Here is a 22,830-nt window from a genome sequence, read left to right on the forward strand (position 1 = left end):
ACAGCATATGGTATGTACAGTAAGCCTATGTATGCATTTTCAATACAGTATATTGCGCAATGCAGAATGCTTCAATTCGATTTACATTTTCAACATGGCAAAGGAACCAGCTGTTATTTTATATGTTTTTTTGACTCATTATTTATGTAACTAACTATACTTCTTTTCAGGATGATAAATGGATGCTAATTCCATTTCACATGTTTATTAAAAAAACAATAAAGTGAATTGAGTAAATGCATACTAGTATGCCATTGTAAATGCAGCCAAAGATGCAAAATACAGCCCTTTTTTCCTTGTTGTAATCAGTGGTTGGAGGCAATCCTAAAAGATAAGTAGTAGCATTTTTAGAAAATTGTTTATACAGAATACCTACTCGTTTGACTGCTGAGACTCTGATCATGTGGCTTGTACTTGTGCTTTGAAAAATGGGAAACATCTGATTTATGAAAGTAACTGATTTATTATCACAGTTTACTGATAACTGCCATTTTCAGGCTTATGTACACATTTAGTTTGACATGTTTCATGTATTCTGTAGGCTGTGAAATTCACAACAGGCTTTGGCTCCATTGCAGCATGCCGTATATATGCTTTAAATTCTTCGATGATCCAGTCAAAATAATGGAAAGATTTTTTTAAACAATAGAGAGTTAAAGACAAAAGTATTGCACTAGCAGGACACATGTTAAACCGTAGTCCTATACTCTGTTGCTATATATAAGCACATTGTGTAATTCAACTCCTCTTGGCAGCAGTTGTCAGTAGGAGAAACCACTAGCTCAGCACATTACCCTACCCAATAAACCATTATGCTTCAAACCACGAGATGGGTGGACAAGAACTCTGCGCTGAAGACAGAAAACTACATTACAACTCCAGACAGAGGCCATATTTTTGGAGTCCCGAAAAATTAAAGATTGTCATTGTTTACTCACTTTTTTTTTCTTTTATAGACTGCAAAATAGGCATTTCTTTATGCATTTGGTCTGTTTGTTGCACAAAGCTTTTATATATTTTGTAGAAACTACGTACAATGCATGAGTTTTTAGACTACAGTGCATGTCTTTTTTAAAAGCTTAAAAGCCTCAGTCACAATCACTGTAATTACATGGAAGAAATAAACTACACTAGAAAACAATGAAAGTGTGCCAGATGGAAGAAGGTGATGTGAGTTTATCGACATCAATTTTCATTTTTGGGTAAACAATTCCTATAAGCTTTGTGAGAGACCACTTCACACATGATCTAACTTATGGATGTACATGCTACTAAAACCTGGTCACTTCTCCTATACTTTCATATGCTGTAGGTCCAGCTGAAAATTTGTGCTGCTTCCAAAGGTTCTCTCAGGAAATGACATTTCCTACGTACTTTTAACTGGCAGGGGGAGTGATTACAGGATAGAGAAAAAGAAAAAGAGAGCGGGTGAAAAAAGAAAGACTGAGAAAGAGGGGTGTTTCTAACTGGGAACAGAGCACGCACTGTTTCAGATTACACACACACACACACACACACACACTGAGAGGGAGAAAGAGAAAGAAAAGAAGAAAAAATCTCAGGGACTCCTTTCTTTTCTTGACGTTTAGTTGGGTTTATGGAGCCTACGGGTCTGCAAAATGAAGCTCTCCGCTGTTGCGATAGTTCTCCTGACTAGAGCTTTTATTGGAGGTAAGACTGTCTGTTTATGTTGGCCTTTTAATATACAATGACGAAACAACTTGCAAAATAGCTTTCAGGGGGTACATGATCATTCAGATGATTTTTCAGAAAACAGCTTCATATTCGTTACACATGCAACTCTAGCATTTATCTGCATAAAACTATTTTGCATGCTTAAAAAATTTTTAAGTAAACAAAACTCATCTACTTTTGTTTACTGACCTCATTTTACATTAAATATATGTATTTTGTTCTGTGCAAAAACGTATTGCAAAATGTTGCATTGTTCTGAGCAGTCTCAGCAACTAGGCATTTTCAGGTCAGGGTTTTTATTCAGCATTATTATTGTGAGACTTTTTGTTTATTTTCGTATCTCTCTTGTGATGTGGTTTTTGCATTGAAAACAGCCCCAGTTGACCCCTCAGGGACTCAAGTAATTGGGACACAACATAAACACGACAAAGGCTTTTAACAGCTGGTTACAATCTTGTTGTCGTGTTCCCTGCTCTATCCTCTAGTTCAAGAAGGCAGACAAATGTTTTCCACCTGTAGTTTCTGTTTGGCACGGCATAATAAGCCCAGATATTTTACACCCTTTAGGGGTCATGGATTTGGGCCAGAATAGGAGATATCACTAATAAGGCTTAAAAATGACTAAATATATATATATATATATATATATATATATATATATATATATATATATATATATATATATATATATATATTATAACTTAGCATATTTAATATTATTTATACATGCATACATATGAAGAGTTAATTTGCAAAAACAGATAACCTGAAATAAAGATTTGTCATTGTGCATTCCAGGCACTGCAGGTTTTGTTATTAGTTTTAAAAAAAAGACAGAAATACAGCTAACACAATAAAAACAAATTAACAAAAGAAAACATTTTTTTTTTTTTAAAACAGAGTTATCTATTTTTGCAAATAAACTCTCTCCATATATATTTATATATACATACACACACACACGCATACACACACACACATCATACATACATGGTAATAAAGCCTATGGTAATAAATCTTAAAATCATAATAAATCTCTATAATTGTTTATACATTCTGAACTTCAACAAATTAATTTATACAGTTTTTATTGTATGCATTTATCTTTTTGAGGTATAAAAGGTTCTATATATATATATATATATATATATATATATATATATATAGGAAAATATATATATTTTATATATATCTAACATTTTGGACAATTTTTTTTTATGATCAAAATGGACAGTTTTCTTTTATGATTTTTTCTCTTTTGCCAACAAATCATGACATAGGTAAAACCTCTTTGGATAGATAAACACTTTTTTGGAAGTCCATATCACAAAATCAGATATACTGTGTTTAATAAATTACAACAGATACTACATCAGCAGCAACAATACAGAGAAACTCTAAACATGTTTTTATTCTTTTTACTCCATGTATTTCCCAGAGCTGAGTGTAGCTCTAAATGTGACTGTCACCCCAGGGCCAGTCAGCATGTGCATGGAGGGAGACAACATCACTTTATCCTGCTTAGTGTCTCAGAGAAAGAGAAGCAGCAGTGTCCTGGTGCTACGCTGGCTCTACTTCCCCACCCCTGAAGACGAGCACCTCGTGGTCAGGATGGGCATGAAGAAGAGCAAATATTATGGCAACTACAGCAAACATTTTTCCCAGAGCAAGTTCCACTTGTGGGAAGAAATGGACGGTCAGATTTACCGTTTGCTGATCCTGAATGTGTCCCTGGAGGACGGAGGCAACTATACCTGTAAAGTGCAGGAAATACGGAAGCACAGAAACAAGTGGAGGGCCTCGTCAAACGGAACAGGGAGCATGGAATTAAGAGGTAACTTGAGGACATTTAAAGCAGTATCTTACTTGATGTACAATACACTGCACTCGGTATTCTAGTATATGACTTCTTAAGGCTACTACTATCTGAAAGGTTTTTATTACACTACAAACATTCGCACTTTTCAGCTGATCCTCTCATTTTGGTGTTGCTGTTAGATTTAGCATGTTAGCGAACCAAAGCCCAAATTATATTTTAAACTTTGCTGTGTTTTTCTGTGTGAACACAGTACTTGCACTACTTATAATACAAAATGGCAAAGAATAGTCCAGATATATGCAAAATGCAAGCGGTCAAATGCACAACGTAAAAGCTTTTTAAGTAGGTTAGCAATTTGGAGTTGAAACAAACGTTCAATTCAGGAACTAGTCACTAGTGGCAGCGAACACTGTGGTTGAGTTGGATGTGGTGGAAGAGTGATGTCTTGCCACGGTCAGGGCTAACCACACAACAGCTGTTTCCTCCAGCTCACTAATCCTTCAGTTCATCCAACAGAGGGTCAATTCCAATTCCACAATTGGTGACAAAGTACATTGTTAGTTATTTGTAAACCTCTTTTAGAGAGGGGATGTTCTGTCTTTTCAGAGCATCACAAAAGAGCGACTATCAGATTCAAATAGTGACATTACTCCATGTCAGCAGTTCAAAGCCCAAATCCAAATAAGTTTCTGAATGGTCCATAAAATTTCAAGTAATGAATGTGAAAATGAGGCGTAAATATCACCATTTCTCACTTTGTAGCCCTTTCTTACATGCTAGCTTCAGTGTGTTTATAAGTCTCAGGGTTCCACCTTCAACATATATACATCATTTCCACTATAAATGTGTTCTGGGCCAACACAAACAGACCATGAGGCTGTTAACGAGAGCAACCTGGACATGCTGAGGGGACAGAGAGAGGAGACTTGGCAAGGATGCAACTGAAAACATTTACTCTGGCTGCATTACGAGTTTTCCTATGGTGTACGGACAGCAAGAGGTCCCCAAAGCCCCAGCGTCCATTGGATTAATCATATGCCTTATAACTGGCAACTGCCTGACGCTACCAACAATAAAAAGAACAAATACGCATTTGTTGCATGCATTTGCAGTGACAGTTCACTCAAAATTAAACATTCTGTCATCATTGACTTAATCTATGCTATGACTTTCTTGCATCTGTAAAAGACAAAGGAGAATCTGAAGAATTTACTAGAGCTTTCAATCGCTTAAATCATTTTGTGTGATTAATAGATGTTACTTATTCACAAATATTCTCCTTCAAGAATTGAGCTTGATCAGAACCGGATCAGTCTGTAAGGCAGATTTTGTGAACTGGATCATTTGAAAAGATACGCTTTGTTCTCCCTAAAACGTGCCAGTGACAACAAGGCAGATGTAAAAATCTTCAGTGAATAATAAATTACATTTCAATCTGCTCTTCATACAAAGCTATTATAGGCTTCAGAAGGCTTGGAATACAGTGCACAAGTCATATTTCATCTTTTATGTTCCACTGAAGAAAGAAGTCATATGGGTTTGGAACTACATGAGGGTGAGTGAATGACAATTTTCACTTTTGGATGAGCTATTTTTTTTTTAAAAAGAAGCTCTTTATAATTTACATAGTTCAAAAAGCAAATGTATTTACAGTTATGCTACATCATTGGCCATGACAAGTCACTGCGTCTTAAAGATTTTTTGTTTGAAATCACTGTATATTTAAGCAGATTTGTTTAGAGAGATAAATGCAGTAGAAATACTTTTTTAAAACCATCCCATAAAATGCATATGTAGCTGATGATTTACTTGAAGAAAAACATATATCTCAGATATAAAGATGTGGCTTTGAAGGAATGAATGCAACAGAATATTATTGTAGGGCTTAGACAACCACAGATACCCCACTTAACCAAATCCAAGAGACAAAAATACAAGATAAAACCAAGTGAAAGAGTAAACAAACAAGAGGCAATAAGGAAGGAAAAGAAGGTCGTAGGTCGATTTAAACCGGGGAATTTGTCTTGTGAAAGATACAACAAAACAGCTCAAATACCTCATAAACACAGACCAAAGCAGGACCACATAGTGGGGTTAACCACTTCAACCAACTCAACAGCCTCAGAATCGGCCAGAAAATGACTTAATGCTTTCCCAAAACAAAAGCAGCACTCAAACATACAATGTTCCCCACCCATCTGACTTCAAATGTAGTGTGCACAATGTGTCTGCTGATCTCAAAATGTGCTGAACCCTTCAGTTTAGCAGGGGTTTAATAGAAAGGCTTTGACTTGAAAGAAAATGCAGATCAGATGTGTAACTGTATACCTGCTGCGGATGGAGTCACAGCCGTTCTGGTCGTCATTTCAAGCAGAGTCGGAGCTAATGTAGTGCATGTGAGTGGAGACAAACACAACAGCTAGCCAACACAGAACACAGAGAGAATGGTGATAAAAAGGTCATATAAATAGATAGAGATAACTAAATATAAATGAGATAAATAGATAGAGATAATTGTAGATTGATTTGCTTTTAAGTTTTGTTTAACATCTTAACGTTGCCAGCAATGCTGATGTGAGGAATGGTGTTGGTTTGGGGGCAGAACTATGTTTTTGTTTGGCTATCCAATGGAGGACGTGTTCAGGAAACTTGTTTGTTTTTTGAGTTGCTAGTGGTGCACAAATATCACAAGTTTGAGAGTGAGAACCTTTACTGTGTTTGATCATAAAATCATTAGATTTTAACTAAATATTTAACTAATTGGCTTTGAAAGTAGTTTTATACAGCAGTGCCCTCAACATCTGTAAGACATTTTCCCTGACCTGTTAAAAAAAATGCCATGCAGTACGAATTTAAAGAAAAATTTAAGACTGAGAAAAAATATGACTTTCAATACATTCTCAAAAATCAAAATTTTGTTTCCTATGTAAACAATTATTAACAGTGATTAATAGTAGACTAAGATATTTAAACATTGATGTAATGCATGCTGTACGTATTAATATCCGTTTCTGTCATAGATTTATTTAAAGCCACATTTCTCAGGGTTAAAGGTTAAATATTTTTAGAGGACTCTAAGCCTAACCAAGCACAACTCTGCAAAAAAAAAAAAAAAAATCAGTAAGGAACACAAGATGTTGAAAAGAATGGCTCAGCCTTGAGCAAAAAAACTATTGTAATACATTTCATGATTGTGTTTTGCACTAAACGTATTGTTAAATTGCAATACAAATGTGAAGCACAACAAAAAGCACAGTCTAATTTTAGTTCTCATAAATTGCTCATTTCTTCCTTTAATAAAATATATGTTTTTTTTATTTGATTTTTTACACTCTTCACTTTTGTCTGTCTTACTGTTTTCAGTACATCATATACCAAGCACAGGAAAAGCTGATGTTATATGGCGCATGTTTGAAGGTATGCTGTTGCCTCATTATTTTAATAAAATAAGAACACGTTGTTTACTGCAGTCTGGAGTATGGTCTCTAACACTGATAAAGTGGATAGGATCACATGGTTAGTGTGTTACATCTCCTCCCTTCTGGTGGAGAAAGACCAAACCAAATTCTACCGAGTGTAAACCAAGTGTGCTCACAGTGTTTGGTTTATTTTTGTGGTCAGCTCTGACCAAGCTTATATTGGAATAAGGATTCTTCTATGGTTTATGAGACTTTACAACATTTCCACTACATTATTACAAAATCCACTACAAGTTAAACACAAAATAAAAAATACATTACTGTGTGTAAATTACAGTTTTAATTCCATTTGTTAAAACAAAAAAGGTAACAGTAATATATCATTGTTGAAGACAATTTCATTTGCTGCTTGCAAGGTCAAGGCATAGAATTTATATTTCCAACACATTGTTTTGCTGTGATCTTTCTTAGATTTGTATCTGTGTGCTGTGCTCATCTGCTCTATCGGTCTGGTCTGTATGCTTGTCTTTGCCATGACTATCACATTTCAGCACCTGCAGCATAAACGAAGACTACGAGGTGATGAGCTTTTTAACTTATTCAAATCATTTACACAATACTTTTTAAAATAGCGTGTCTTTCGAGCAAAATAGGCATATTATTTATGTTGTTTGTTCAATTGTATCTCTATCTAGCCAGTTACTACCTTGTGAAGTGTCCTGAAAACAGGTAAAACTAAGCAATGTGACTTAATTAACTGTTATAAGTGATTGATTGATTGACTGTTAGGTTGATTCTTACAATAACGTCTTTCTGTTTTATATATCCAGCTCAGGAGAGACAGTTACCAGTGTGTCTAGCTCCTCTCCTGCAATGCACAGAAAAGAGAGACGGCACAAACCGCAGCTCAGAGACATCACTGAGCCACTACCACCACCACAAATACCTGCTAAAGGTATGGAACAGCCTGAAATCATTACACTGTACAAGAAGCTGCAATTCAGTTCAGTTATTTAATACATTATATATTTTTGAAAGATTAGTTAGCACGTATTGCATTTCATCATATAGGATTATTTTAATTTATGAATGTACTATTTATTATTAATTTTTGTACATTTAAAATACATTAATTGTAATTTACAGTGAAATTAGTACAAAATTAACAATAACCAAAATGAATGCTTTTAATGATTTAATGTTGAAGTATGACATATTTGTAAGTGTGTGTGTATGTGTGCGTGTTTCTTTCTTTTCTTTTTTCTAGCACCTGTACCAAGAAAGCCACGTAGGACCAAACTCTTAAAGGCACAACCTACAAAAATAGTAGGAATGCTAACTCTTATTGAACTCATTTTACATAAGAGCATTATTTTGTTTCATACTAAAGCATTAAAAAGATTAAATGGTGCTGATTAGGTTTTATAATTGTCCTAAATATATTTTGATAAATTACTTGTTTTATAATCAGTTTTGTACGTGTAATCTTTTTATTCACGATTTTATAATATTTGCATCTAACGACACACTTTCTTTAGCCTCTCAATTGAATTTTCACAGACTAGAAACATGCAAGAGGGAAATAATGTGGCTTTCTCATTGAGCTTTATGTTCACCACAGTTATTGCTATACCAACCTCCATTTATGGGTGTTATAATTTTATTTACTATTATTGCTTTCCAAAGCGTGATTATTTATTTAACATGCTTGATTCATATTAGATTAGTTTCCAGGGAAATCATGACCAAAATGCAGAAAAGCAGCAAAAAACTGAAAATGTTTTACATTCCAGCATTGTATTGGGAAATCCGGTTGTAATCCGGTTGGTCAACGTTAAGCTTTATATAGTCCCTACTAGCAGAATGCAGACTTTTTTAAGTGTGATGGCCATGGGATCGGACAATATTGTCTATCCTACTGCTCTGTCCACTTGCTTTGTTTGCATCCCATTTTAGAAGTACTTCCTTTTGACCATCATGTTTATCAGACGAGGGGTTGTTGCGACATACTTGAGACAACTGGTTAGAACGGTCTATGAACAATCCTAAAATTATACCTATAATTTCATGTTGTCCTGACCCTACATTCCCCAGAAAAACTCCTCTTTCAGACCTCTGACCACATACTGTAGTCTTCACATATCTGAAACGCCCTGTTCTCTTCTCTTCCTCAAGCCAAGGGTGGTAGACGACAGTCTGACATACGCAGAGCTGGAGCTGGTGAAACCGAAGCCTGAGCTGAAAACAGACTTGACTGGATGTGCACAACTTGAGCCTAATACACAATGCACGGGGACTGTATATGCCCAAATACTGTTTGTGGAGAAGCAAGTGTAAATATGTACAGTATAGAGTTTCATACCAAAATTATTTATGAGATTAAAATATTTTGACTTACATACTGATGTTCTGTTATGTCACGTGTACTAGTATTACTAGTATAAAATCTGTCATACAACAGCAGCATTTTCTTTTCTTTATATAAATGTGGGCACATTTATGTACCTATGAATTTTGAGACCTTCTTTTCTTTACCCAAAAGTAAGGATTGCATTATGGATTTAATTCCAAACATGCATAATTTAATTATGCTATTTTGTAAAATATGTATCAATTTCATTTGTTGTTATATTGTATAAAATAAAGATTACTCCTCTAAAAGCAGAGGATGACACATGAGCAAAAGGACGCACTGATTTATTGTTACATCCACTTAAACAGGTCGTCGTTGTTGTTGTTTATTGAAGCACATCAAAGAACATGTACCCCTATGATATAACTACAATAAGACCTAATATGAAGATACTTTAGTTGTTTAGTTTGCTTTCCATAACTAAAAATACGAAAATTAGCTACAGTGTATTATGGTTGGTATATGAGGCATGTTAGATGTTTTAACTTGTGTGTACATTTGCCTATAAAAAATATAACATTAATTTTTTATATTAAATTTTTATGTCCATAATATTCAAAGCAAAGCAAAATACATAATACATTTACATTTAGAAATATAATTCAATTTGCGTATTGCCATGTATTTTAGAATTGTCTATAATAATTTATTTAAAATGAAAACATGGTATAGACAAGTCAGGTTCATCAAACACTAAATATAATACTCTACACTAATAAAATCTGTAATATTTTCTAATTCGTGACAATAATAATTTTTGCTTTAGAATTGATCAATTGTGGCTGATTATTAATTATTTTAACCATGCCATTGGTGAGTTACTAATAGGCATATATAATAAAACATATCTTTAACAGCTAAAACCTGTTATCTACACAATTAGGTTTAGACAAGAGAGCAGCTATTATAAGCATAAAGCTGTTGATACATTATGACATCTCAGTTCGTCTTGTCCTCTCTTATCGTCCGTTCTTGAGTTTATTCCCCCTTTCTCTCTCTCTCTCTCTCTCTCTCTCTCTCTCTCTCTGTTTCTCCCACACGCAGCTAAGAGCCAGTGACTGTGATGAACCCTTTAATGGTTACATTTATTAAAATCATACTAATTGTAATCATGCTTAATAATTAGCTTTACAGTGCATTATAATTGGGTTAGGCTACAAGATGGTTCTGCCTAGGTGCTATAATTTATTTGATTTAATTATTCAGAGGAGCCCAAATGGTTTGACATTTAATATCATAAAACCACCGACGTATTAAAATTGAGATGGCTATTGTCTTTTGAGAAGGTCATTTGCTTCTCTTCGTGAGATATATGGTGATTATTTTCCAGTCTATTAAGCGCCTCTACTTAGCACAATTAGCCGCATGCACAAAGGTTAAAGAGAGCGACTCTCCCCCTTCATTGTGGTCACAGCGCATATTAATGAGCAGATGCAGTGTGAGGATGGGCAGAGGGGCCCAGGAAGGAGCTCGGAGAGAGTGAGAGGGGAAGATACAGTTTCTGCTGCGCCCTCAGCCCTGGATCGCTCTGAAACATTAGCGTTGAGGGTAAACACAGCTATACTCTTCATCAAAGCCTGCCCGTCTCGTCTCATCTAAACTTACCATGACCTTCTGCTGTCCCACTTTGTTTTTGCTCTGCGGGAGTGTTTACATGGTGCAGCAGTGGAGCGCTTTCTGCCCCGGATCTTCTCAGAGAGAGGGCTCTGCGCTCTTTTGTACGAAGCTCTAGTATGTGCAGATGTTTGCAAGTACAAAACCCAGAACAAAGCGAGAATGTCAGCTGCACTCAGGGGACAGAAAATGAACAAACACAACGTTTACCACAAACTACACAGAGACGCGTAAGTATTAGGCCATCAAAAGCAGAGCACGTTCATCTGCTCTCAATTCTGTTGTTTTGAACAACACCCTTGACCAAATATAAAAAGGCAGCAGCGAAGTAAAAAAAAAAAACTCATTTCCGCACTGAGCTGCAACTTCAGCAAAAAATAAAGTCTGTGATTATTTACTCACGCTCGTGTTGTTCCAAACCCATATGCTGTTATTTTCGCAGAGAAACTCCATATGAGAAAATCTGAAGAATTTTTACACCGCTCTTCTTCGCAGGATGTTAATGTCTACCTAAAGAAGACAATATTGTTTTTACACAACAGCCAGTTTACGCGGTTGAATATTTTATGAAACGGTTGACAAAAAAAACGTGTATGATTGTTTACTCACGCCGTCCCTCGTGCTTTTATTTTAAACACCAACGGTGAAAAGTGTTTGTTTATCCCTCTTTTCCTCGCATTCAGAGCTCATAGTGACGCTGAAACTCGATTCGCCCCATCTAGCTTTGTTATTCACTGTCGCTTTATCAAAAAGCGGCACTTTTTTGAGGTCTCTCGTTTTCTGGGTATGCGTTTTAGAGCGGTGTTCTTTAAAATAAAATAAAATAAAATAAAAAATCATAAATCAAATAACTTAGGCCTACGTCTCTGGGACAATGCGTGCGGAGTTACGTATTACACAAAAACAGCTGGCGCCATTTTGCGGTTCAGTTATCGTTCGCCGTAATTTAAATTCACCATTTAAAAACTACACAGCCTGCATTTGGAACTATGGTTTTTATTTGGACGAGTGATTTCTTTAAATATAAACACATAAATAATCTCACTGTAGTGATTACAGTGGACGTTAATAATTCTTTATTTTCCGCATTCTGTAAGCAAACACATTACAGTGCTCTCCCTATACACACACCGGAGATATAACCTTATGGAACGGCTGATCTCAGATTCCCATCCCCGTTTTCTTTATGGCCCGACCCCCATCGCTGGATTATTCATGCTGCTTAATGACGGCTATTAGGAGAAGACAGTCTCCAAAGGTTGGAGGGGAGCAACAATTAGCCCTCTTCCCCAGAGAGGCAAGTGGAGCGTGGCCTGGTGGGAGCTCCCAGTAATCACAGCTCTTTCCCTGCTGTCTGCCTGCTTGAGAGAACCAGACTCAGTCCCACTCATGTGCCAAAGTGCCCCTTAATACACAGCCAAGTTACACAACACATCTTGGCAAATGAACAGAGGAAGACCTCAAGCCTTTTTTTGCTGGTGAGTCTGTTCAACAAGTCAGACCAGGAAGCCTGAATATGTAGCTGAAGAAACTTAATACAAAACCGTACATAAAAAAATGCAATAAAATCTCAAATTAATTTTGATAAAAATGTAATTTAAGTAGCATATGCTTGAAAGTGTCCAATGTACAAATTGCAATTTTGTTTCAAACGCATGTGATGCTCTGCATGCAGTGACCCATATTCTTAAACTTAATGGACATCTGTGTTGATTCTATGAATTTAACTACCGCAGTAGCCCTGACAACTAACAAAAACATTACATCAACTGCTGGATGCTGCCAGGGGACCACATGTACAAACGGACAATTCACAGAAAGCTTGTATTTGCTAGCATTTCTGTAGAATAAACACACTCGCTCATGATTCATTAAGGGTGTCAGAAAATACTGGCTATTATTAATCGCATGCAAACAGAAACGTCATTCAAGGTCATGACTAAATGATGCTATTCAAATCATAAGAATCATTAATATGCCTGCATGGCATCTTTAACAGATGATGTTACACATTTAAACTTTATGTGATGGCAACATCTGTGAAATTAATCAGATTAAACTTGCATTGGTAGGCTAAACGGATACATTCTGCATTGTAAAGCTGATTATAAAGTGAACAATAGTTGCATTTGCCACAACAAAGCATAGTTTGGTAATGCTGGAATGAGGTTTGGTATCATGTGGATTGAAGCCTGTCATTGAGGGCGAGTAAAAACAGGCATGTACAGTATAAGCATGTCTTCTCAACCAAGCAACAAAGAATTGTTCTTTCCATTCTTTCCTTTACCACACTGCAAAGACAAAATGATCCACAATTAAACTCATTAAAATTGTATATAAAGCTATTTGGATTTGACAAACCAAAATAAAGAGGTTTTGAAATCTTAATGTTCAAATGTTGGCGTCTTTTTTGTTGTTTTTGTTGAAGGAATTGGTCCCACTTTAAGTGGCCTTAACTACTACGTACTTAAAATTTCAAATAATAATTTGGTACAATGCATTTATTGTGTGCATACATTTACATTGTATTTATATTTGAAAAAATACCTGCATGTATGTACATCTGTAATTACGTTTATAATTACACTATTGACCCATCCCTTAATGCAAGTTCATAGTTAATATAAAATGGGAGCAAGAAATCAATACTTCTGTTCAGCAAAGTCATGAAACTGATCAAACGTGGCAGTAAAGACTTTTACATTGTTACAAAAAAATACATGAAATAAATTCTGTTCTTTTGAACTTAAAATATTAAGCAGCACAACTGTTTTCAACACTAATAAGATTTTTTTTTGAGCACCAAATCAGCTTAAACATTAAAATAGAAAATAGTAATTATAGTTTAAGCATGAGACTTCTTTTACATACACAACTGCAGATGCATAGGCACATTTGAGTAAAAACAATAATAATTCTTAGTAATAAGTCAAACCAGCTGTTTAAACTGTTGATTCCTGTGTGCCATAATTTACAGTAGTAGCATTTATTTCATAAGTTCAGATCATGGAATGCATGTAAATGCAGTTTTACAGTTCCACACCCTCTATGATGGGAATCTGGGGCACATTGCCAATGGAAACTCTGACTCTAATTGGCTGAGGAGGTTGATTCAGCCCTTTAACAGTAGCGTTTTCCCTGATGTCCCACACTGAGATATCAGGGCCGCACAACGAGTAAGCAATTTTATTTTGATTTAATTACAGATAGTTAAATTTAACTAATAAAATCTTGATATACAGTGTAAAGTGTATAACAATCTTCCAGCATAAAACACAACTAGTAAGCAGAACCCTGCTGCTTTTTAAAGATACAACATTCAGTATGTCCACTGGTGTAGTTTAAAAACAAAAATATGAAATGGCACTCCAGCGAATGGCTTTGAAACTTCAGCATACCGGCATTTATAAAATAAACATTACTTTGGCTTTCTGGGAGTCCAATGAGAGAAAGAGTGGTACTATACAATAAAACCGATCCACCAAATGGGTCTACTTTATTTTTTTGTAAAATGGCATCATCTTTCATTTCTTAAATAAGCAGTGTTGTGTTTTCCGGCCCTGGCCAGCGAGCCTCACCCAGTCCAAGAAAGAATGCGTCATCCCTGTAATTCACCAGACCAAGAGTGGGTCTCCTGAAGTCAGCAGTCCTTCTGGAAGTGGTAAGAGCAAAGTGCAAACGTAGGCAGCACTTAAGCTGGACTCTCCACTGGCATGTGGCTGCATTCAGCTGCAGTTTTACAGCCGACTTTAACACTGACTGACGGATGATTGATTGATCCTAGCTCTCGCAGGACCAGCTGTACACCCTGCCCCAGGCATCACCGACCAGCAGTGTACCATGCGTTCTGAAATCACACATTAAAATCATCTTCAGAAAATAAATAAAGACACTGCTAATCATATTGAGCTTAAAGAGAAAGTACACCAAAAATGAATATTCACTATCGGTGTTATTCATGCCGTTTTTTAGATAACAAAATTAGACATAAGAAATTGTGCTCCTCACACTTGTCTGTATAATGGCAGTGGATCACAACCAGCATCAAACATTTTTAGAAAAAGATGCAAAAGTCTGAACGAACTGCTTTGCAGTCATGCAAAGAAGACCAATGGCAAAGGTCAAATTTACAAGAAATAAATAAAATTGCAGTTCATTGTTTATTTGGTTTGAGAGACTGGCCTTTCTTCAATACCTTGAAATGCCCAGAGCCGTGATTGCAGGGTTGTTTTTGCAACGTCGACGAGAGACGGTCTGATTGCGATTTAACTCTCGACAGAGCACCAGGTGTCTTTCCCACTTCCACGAGCTGCTGTCTAAGAAAAGCAAAAAGCAAGAGTGAGATATGAGACAGAGATTATTTATGGTCAGCACGTTGCTAAATTGAGAGAAATACATCTAATATAAAGCCTTCACTGTTACAACGAGTTCCCCCAATTTAATTTAAACGTGTTGATACTTACACGCGCTGACGCTGTGCTGTAACCAATGTGTACCAAATTGGATTTGGTTATTATTGCTTTCTAAATTGCATGCCTACATCAGCAAAATTGCTCATCAGTGTTTACAGGCTGTATGTTTAATAACTTTGCCCCATAATTCCTCGCAGCTAGCCCTAATGCGTCGCACAAAACAGTAGATCATTATGAACTTTTCTTCGGATCGCTCAAAAACGAACCTCCGGCTGAGCGGCTGTACCATCACACTTAAGAACAGATGTAATCCGATTTATACAGCTTTTTTGAAGGATGTCTAGCATTTGGTCTGGCTATTTAATTTCAAACATTACTTGTATATTAGAAAATAACGATTCTCGTGACGTCACAAAGCACATTGTTTTCCAATATTCCAGGAGCGAGTTTCTGTTATTTCATGCTGGCCATTAAGGAAGCTTGTGGGTTATAACGGTCCTATGACCGGAGGCGAGAACAAAAGCACATATTCACGCTCTTGTTCAATTCTGCACTTAAGGTGAAGTGTATTAGTGTTACCTGCTTCCTCAGGAGCTGATGACAAAACATGCCCTTGAGACACAGAGCACTCCTCATGTCCAGGTAATTGTACTCTAGTATATTCAGTCTTCCATATCTGCAACAGAACCACACAGTTAATGAAAAAAAGAGGAGAAAAAAAAAAAAATCGAATGCAATTGAAGCTATATTCATAAATCAAATCTGCCGGCCATTGATGTCGCAGGTCCAGGCTCCAATTGATGCCTAATTTAAGAAGCACTTTGATTTAATAACTGCTCTTACCTCATCTAAAGTGAGCACATGTAACTATTAATGCTTCTGTGGGACTTCTCAGCCAAGCCTGTGAGCCCCATTTCAATATCCCAGTTACCATATTTTAATATTTTGCAGCTATATTACCTGACTATTAAGCAGGAAACACTACAGGAAAGATTTATTGCTTAAACACAAAGGTGTAGTCTTTGGAGAAGACTTCTCATTTAAACTCTCTCATTATAAAGTTGGCTATGTGAATGCTACGCCTCATCATCTTTCAGTCAGAGGCCCATTCTGAAGATCTGGCCGTACCCGGACGATGCCGTCGGCGCTGCCGGTGATGATCACGTTGAGGGAGTCCCACTCATACTTCTGTGTAAAACAGCAGCACAGAATGTTTCCATCAGGCCGGCGGGAAGTGTTTAAAGAGGCCAGCAGCTGCCCCTTCATGGTCCACAGGTACAAATGGGTCTCTGCACATGACACGATCTCACCCTGAGAGAGACAAAATGGCCGTTAACAATGCCCATGCCAGGCAAAAGACACTATTTGTTTTATTTATTTAATGATTCATTAAATTTATCAGAAGTGACATGAGGACAATGAGGTCACATTATTATAAAAAAAAAATCTTTTCAAATAAATGCATTTCTTTTGCAAGTTTTGGTTCATCAAAGAGCATTTAAAAATACATAATGATTTCCATGAAAATATTAAGCTACACAACTGTTCTTCTCAACTGTGCTAATAGGAGATGTTTAATGAGCATCAAATCATCACATAAGAATAATTCCTGATGAATCATGTGACACTAGAAACTCAAGTGATCAAACTGCATTCAAAAACTTACCAACCACAATTTAAATAGTAATGTTTCTTTCTCAGTGTCCACATGGTTTCTAACAAGCCAAAATTCAAAGTCTGTCTGAACAAATTGTTTTTCTACTTAAAAAAATGAGTTGTATAAATATGAATTCAAAGTATTAAACTTAATAAACATTTAAATTTCAGTGAATCTGAATTATTTTTATTTACATATAAATTGCAATTTAGAATCCTTTGTGCCCAAGAAATTGTAAGTTAATTTAAAAAGCATTCTCAATTAATTTCACGCTTACAAGATTGATATTTAAAATGGCCCAAAAACATTTGGACATTTAACCACATTTAACCGCAAACCACTTTATGAACCAATTTATGAAGAATAAATGGTTAAATGACTATATTTACTTTCAATTTGCTGTAATACAAATTATTCGAAGGAGGTTTGAGATTATCTATCCAAACCTTTCTCTTGTCTTTTTGATTTTCGGTATTTTTTACATTTTAAAAAGGGGGTTTAAGCATTAAAGCAGGTCTGAAGGGAAGGATGTGCCCACCCTTCCTTCACACAGCTGGCTGAGGGGAGTTTCAGAAACCACTCTGCGGGTGCAAATGAGCCGGTATAAATGTGTCATCCAGACGGCAACACGAGCCGAACGGCCCTAACCAAATTAAATGTGCGGGAGTGAGATGGATGGAGAGAGATTTGGGAGCTGAAAAATGCAGGCTGACCTCAGTGTGTGTATGTTTTTTCTGGAGGGTACTCACGGTCAAGTCATTAATAGCCAGGGCAGACACAGCAGAAGAATGTTCTGGTAACTGTGTGATGTAGCTGAGGTCCTCCAGGTCCCACAGGATGCAGGTCTGGTCCAGAGAGCCGCTAATAATCACGCTATGTGCTTCTGATGCTACCAGACACGTCACTGTGTCTGTGTGTCCATACAAGGCCTAAGATAGAAAATAAACATTAATTAAAAAAAGGAAACAAAATCTTTTAATAAATCATTTCGAAACTGCTTTTTGACACATAAGCATGAACATGACTGTTTAGGAATTATAGTCTGACCTGCTTGAGTCTCATGTGTTTAAGTTTGTCCTTGCTGATGGAGACCTCCCACACACAGACTACAGTGCTGGTCCCGGCTGTGATGATGGTGCTGTTGTTGGGACAGGCAGCGCAGACAGCATCTCCCCAGTCTGACACGCTCTCACATACTGTAAAGCTCTAAAACACAGGTAATACGGCTATCAGACCTTAATGCCCAATTGGAAGTAACCTTTAAATAATAATACATCAAATTATAAAGCAAACCTTTTCAGTTGTGTAGTTCCCAAAAGAGCAGGTCTGGTCATAAGATGCCCAGCTGAAATATGTGTTCCATTGTGGTGGGATGAGAAGTTTGTTTTTTTCCACGACCAATACATCTTTCTCTCTACACACTATTTGACCAACAGGCCCCAGCGTGAGCTCTGTGTAGAGAAACAACCAAAAAGCAGGTTTATGTAGTGTGACATGCCATATATCAACATGATTTCGATCAAGTGAATGTAGACTTGCTGAATGAAGGTATATATTTCTTTCAAAAATTTAAATTTCAAACTTTTAAATGTTAGCGTTTATTTGAACATGTATTTTTACAAACTAATGTCACTGAAAACTATTGATAAACAGTTCAAAATCTTAAATTGTGGAGAACCTGCTATTAAAATATATTTAATTTTTTAGTACTGTTAATATTATTACAAAATAAAAAATGTTAATGATCTTTTCGCAACTCATTGTATATATGTATATACTGTATATTGTATATTTATTCTGTATCTGTATATGTATTCTATATTTATCCAACAATCTTGATGTTTAAATTACCTTATTTATATACACTGTTATTGTATCAATCTCAAAAGATTTTGGAACAAGGCACTCAAGTCATTTTAACTGATCATTTTTACAATACAATAAAATAGGTTTGAGCAACTGTGTATAAAAACTGGGACAAAAAAAATGTTTAAGGGGAGTATTCTACTTTCAAATGACCTACATAAGTGAGGACACAGTCAATCCCCCTTCTCACTGGCAGTAGAACAGTAACACAAATCATAATGAAGCCTGAGATGATTGCAAATTTCTCTCAAGATGCCCTTTAAACCTTTCCTCGTAGGATTTACTGATCAGAATGATAAAGTAACTCCTGATGCGAGAACAAGATATTGAGTGAGAGACAATAGAGTGAGAGAGATAGAAACACAGTGAAAGAGAATTATCTAATTTTCCAGAGAGATCCTTTTGGGATATTCAGATTATTAAATAAGCCTCAATGGCTGTATCTTCAAGTGTGGCCTAACAAATAGCAGGAGCTGAATGGAGCCGAGCTGAGCTGTGACTGAGAAAATGAGCCTGTGAAAAGTCTAGCCAGCATCTTCTGCCTCGCGGCTCTTATTGCTCCCTGTAGATGTGGCCCCTTCTTGTAAAAAATAATTGAGGAATGGAATAAAATAACAAGGTGACTATGAATGATTAAATGGGGGTCTCTACCACAGAGCTGTGGATGTTCATTTTAAGCAGTACCTTTAATAGCCTGGGCGGAGGGCTTGAGCTTGTCCAGTTTAAAGAAAAAGGGGGTTATCTGACTGGATACCGATGTCTCTTTCACCGCTGTACCCTTCTGAGGTATACGGCTAGGGTGTGGTTTGGTGAAGAGCTGGAAGAATAAAACGTCTTTTAGCATTGCATTTACAGTAGAATACGGTAAAGAAAATAACTTTGACAAACACTGGAAATGTTGCATATATTATGCATGCATTTTATATATATATATATATATATATATATATATATATATATATATATATATATATATATATATATATATATATATATATATATATATATATATATGCACCACATTCATTATTGGCTGTTATTTTAGATTTTCTGTATTTAATTTGTTCATCTTTAAAAATAGTAATAATAAATTTTTGATTTATTTAGTTTTTTTGACAAAATATTAAACAAAATGCAATATTCAACACATTTATTGGTTACCGCAGCATGAAAGTTATTCTCAGTTTATATGTATAACTAAAACATTCTCTAAAAAAAAAAAATTAAAAAGAGGCTTAAGGGGTCTGCTGATATTCTTTAAACAGTGTGCTCAACTGGTCTACCTGCTTCGGCATTTGGCCAAAGTTACTGATGTAGCCAAGCACAGTGCTTTTCATGACAGGATCCTTCATGCTCGCTCTGTCATGTTTGTCAGTGTAGAAATATGGGTGAAAGGTGTTGAGGGCCTCCACTGCTGGCGGACCCTGCTGTTTGCATCCGAAGATCAGATCAATCCAAAGATGCAGGCGTGCACTCACGTAATCACTCTCAAGAGCCTGCAGAGAGGGCAAACTCAGTCAGTCAGCAGAACTGGATGGGGGCTAATACACTATCAGTGATGCCGTAACTTTTATTTCCGTGGAAGAGCAGGTGGAAAAGCTGCACTTACTAATATCAAGTCAAAGAGATTGCACAATAATGCATTTTAAAAAGATATTATTCCATCCTGGCGACTGATTACACTTCAAACAATCTGATATTTAAAAAATATATTCCAATAGTATTCCTATTTTGTGTTACCAAGTCATTTAAAACAATTTTTTTAATCTAAAGTATTTTAGAAATGGCTAAAGTGTCCAAACATAACATAAACATACATACAATAGCAAAAAACACTTAAAATAACAAGTATAATCAAAGCAGCTCTAAGTCACAATTGTGGAAGATTCCTATATTACCCTTCATTTGCATATGAAGGAAGGCGAGGAGACAGAATAGCTCATTTATGCCATCTGGAAATGATACAAATATTGCTCTGTAGATTGGGAACTGATAAACCCTGGCCCTTATATGCCTGCAGGCGTAACGTAGCGAGAAAGAAAGCATTCATTCCAATAACCAGCAGGCTTCAGTAATGGAGTTATGGGAGAGTGCAGATATTGTACTTGCGCTGAATTGGGCCTGTTATCCTTTAATTACAATGGCGTTAAACAGAGTAATGGGGCTTCCTTGATGAACTCAACAAGTGCTTATTATCTCAAGAACGGCAAAAAATAAAGCAGCTGCAAAAATTATTTAACTATCCCCAAGTTTAGCTGGATATAAATGGTGCAGCGACACTCATACTGTTTTAACTCTATGCTTGTTTTCATGAAACTTGGTATGTGCTCTGATTGTATTGACTCTTGTTGTCTGTCACAATATAGGCAAAAAATAAATAAAGCAGCATTTAAAGCAGAATTAGATATTGTGATGCTGGTGGCCCACAATAAGGCCTATTTTAAATTTGATGGAACAGAGAAACTGACCTCTCTGTGTACTCTGATGAACTCCTGTGGGTCTCCCTTGGCCCATGGTGGCAAAACCACATCATCTAATGGTGTTCCATCCTGCATGCAACCTGTATTATCAATACACACATTTAATTACTAACAAAACACAACATTTACATACAAAATGTATTTAAATATAAAAACCCCTGATATATATTACCAAAGTCAAACTGGTTGGAGTTGACAAGAAAGTCTGGAAGGTAGAAGAATTCTGGAATGAGCTCTCTGACATCACTCATGTTGTCCTTGGATGCAGACTCCCACTCGTTCTGAATGCTGTGAAACATCCGCTCTGGAACATCAAATGTTCCGCCCTGTATACAAAAAAAAAAAAAAAAAAACAACTAAATCCACCAAAATCTGAACCTCTGGGAAGAGTGCATTTCCTAAAGTTATTTAAAGGAAGTGGCACGGTGAAAGGAAAACACAATTTGGAGCAAAGTAAAATTTTCAAAGGATGAAAAAATGCATGCCATCATATACATGTTTGTTTAATGCACAAGGTTGTGAGCTCCGGAACAAGCAAGGCTGCCTAGAACACTACAACGGCCCCATGTGTATATATGAATCATAGTCCAAAAACAATTGCTTAGATTTGAGACATTTTCAAACAATTGATTCAGGCTTTTTATTTTTCAAGGGAGTTTATACGTCCTGGTGAAAATCTCTGGAGAAGTTATGTAATTTGCAGTAAAAGCAAATGCCCTCATTGAATGAAAGTAATATACTGTTAGTGGCACAAATCTGATTATGAATATTACTGTACGGAGGAAAGCTGCTCAAGTGAAGCAAATATCATTGCAAAGTGTTATCCTAATGTTTGCATTACGTTACACCCGCTATCAAATATGCATGACATTTTATTTTAATCAATTGGTTCCATGTGTATAAATGAGATATTCTTTAAAAACGAAATGTGGTTTTGCACGTAAGTGACGCAAAAGAATTTATTTGCATACATATTAAAATCATACCCTAATTTGGTTTTGTAAAGAAAAAAGAAAAAAGCGCACACAAGCCCAAACAAGGCCAAAAACAATGAAGCTCATTTCATTGAGTAAGTTCAATTTAGAAAAAAATAATATTATAGAAGTTCTGTCACTCTGACATGTTTTGTGCTTAATTTCATGAAAAAGAGGCATTATTTATTGAAGTTTCTCTACCACTGTTTGCTCTGTAACAACAGTAGTGTGATGTAATTGAGCCCAGTCAAACAGGTGAGCAGTTTACCTGCAGCTGGAGAAAGGTCTGGGAGAAAGGCTCCATCCTCACCAGGTACGAGGCCACTATGATGGCTGAGGAATAGTGTGTGCAGTAATGACACTGAGCTGACAGATCACCTGTAATCATCATATTCAAGCATTTATTTCACTTATTATGTATTAAATTAACATCCCTCATTCTTCCATTATGTTGTAAGGTTGCTACTGGCTACCAGAAACG

The 22,830-nt window shown here is 36.1% G+C and overlaps 2 protein-coding genes across 3 annotated transcripts in view; one reads left to right on the forward strand and one right to left on the reverse strand.

Moving 5' to 3' along the window:
• The first annotated feature begins 1,460 nt into the window (after nucleotides 1–1,460).
• Nucleotides 1,461–9,612, forward strand: vstm4a (V-set and transmembrane domain containing 4a). 2 transcript variants are annotated; one of them, XM_043254642.1, is made up of 8 exons: nucleotides 1,461–1,671; nucleotides 3,170–3,529; nucleotides 6,878–6,931; nucleotides 7,405–7,512; nucleotides 7,629–7,662; nucleotides 7,764–7,888; nucleotides 8,201–8,259; nucleotides 9,109–9,612. In XM_043254642.1, the coding sequence occupies exons 1-8, from the start codon at nucleotides 1,620–1,622 to the stop codon at nucleotides 9,268–9,270; spliced, it is 954 nt and encodes a 317-aa protein (XP_043110577.1). In that variant the 5' UTR covers nucleotides 1,461–1,619; the 3' UTR covers nucleotides 9,271–9,612. The 2 variants fall into 2 exon arrangements, with proteins under 2 accessions (XP_043110577.1, XP_043110576.1); XM_043254641.1 differs by having other exon boundaries at nucleotides 1,463–1,671; nucleotides 3,134–3,529.
• A 3,825-nt stretch (nucleotides 9,613–13,437) lies between these two features.
• Nucleotides 13,438–22,830, reverse strand: part of wdfy4 (WDFY family member 4) — a 41,058-nt gene continuing 31,665 nt past the window's right edge. Inside the window, exons 52-63 of the mRNA XM_043254840.1 lie at nucleotides 22,618–22,727; nucleotides 21,548–21,701; nucleotides 21,364–21,455; nucleotides 20,179–20,391; nucleotides 19,580–19,712; nucleotides 18,323–18,480; nucleotides 18,077–18,235; nucleotides 17,779–17,958; nucleotides 16,501–16,683; nucleotides 15,952–16,048; nucleotides 15,156–15,276; nucleotides 13,438–14,807 (exon numbers count right to left, since the gene is read on the reverse strand). Coding sequence (XP_043110775.1) covers nucleotides 14,741–14,807; nucleotides 15,156–15,276; nucleotides 15,952–16,048; nucleotides 16,501–16,683; nucleotides 17,779–17,958; nucleotides 18,077–18,235; nucleotides 18,323–18,480; nucleotides 19,580–19,712; nucleotides 20,179–20,391; nucleotides 21,364–21,455; nucleotides 21,548–21,701; nucleotides 22,618–22,727 — 1,667 coding nt within the window. The 3' untranslated portion in view covers nucleotides 13,438–14,740. The remainder of the gene's footprint in view (nucleotides 14,808–15,155; nucleotides 15,277–15,951; nucleotides 16,049–16,500; nucleotides 16,684–17,778; nucleotides 17,959–18,076; nucleotides 18,236–18,322; nucleotides 18,481–19,579; nucleotides 19,713–20,178; nucleotides 20,392–21,363; nucleotides 21,456–21,547; nucleotides 21,702–22,617; nucleotides 22,728–22,830) is intronic.

The sequence above is a fragment of the Puntigrus tetrazona genome, chromosome 13, assembly GCF_018831695.1.
Source record: "Puntigrus tetrazona isolate hp1 chromosome 13, ASM1883169v1, whole genome shotgun sequence".
Classification (NCBI taxonomy): domain Eukaryota; kingdom Metazoa; phylum Chordata; class Actinopteri; order Cypriniformes; family Cyprinidae; genus Puntigrus; species Puntigrus tetrazona.

Bases quoted from the DNA above. Each gene is read 5' to 3' on its own strand.
- vstm4a (XM_043254641.1), top strand. From the start codon at position 1,620: ATGAAGCTCTCCGCTGTTGCGATAGTTCTCCTGACTAGAGCTTTTATT. The intron at 1,672-3,133 runs GTAAGACTGTCT...TGTATTTCCCAG, and splicing joins GACTAGAGCTTTTATTGGAG to AGCTGAGTGTAGCTCTAAAT. The intron at 7,889-8,200 runs GTATGGAACAGC...TCTTTTTTCTAG, and splicing joins ACCACAAATACCTGCTAAAG to CACCTGTACCAAGAAAGCCA.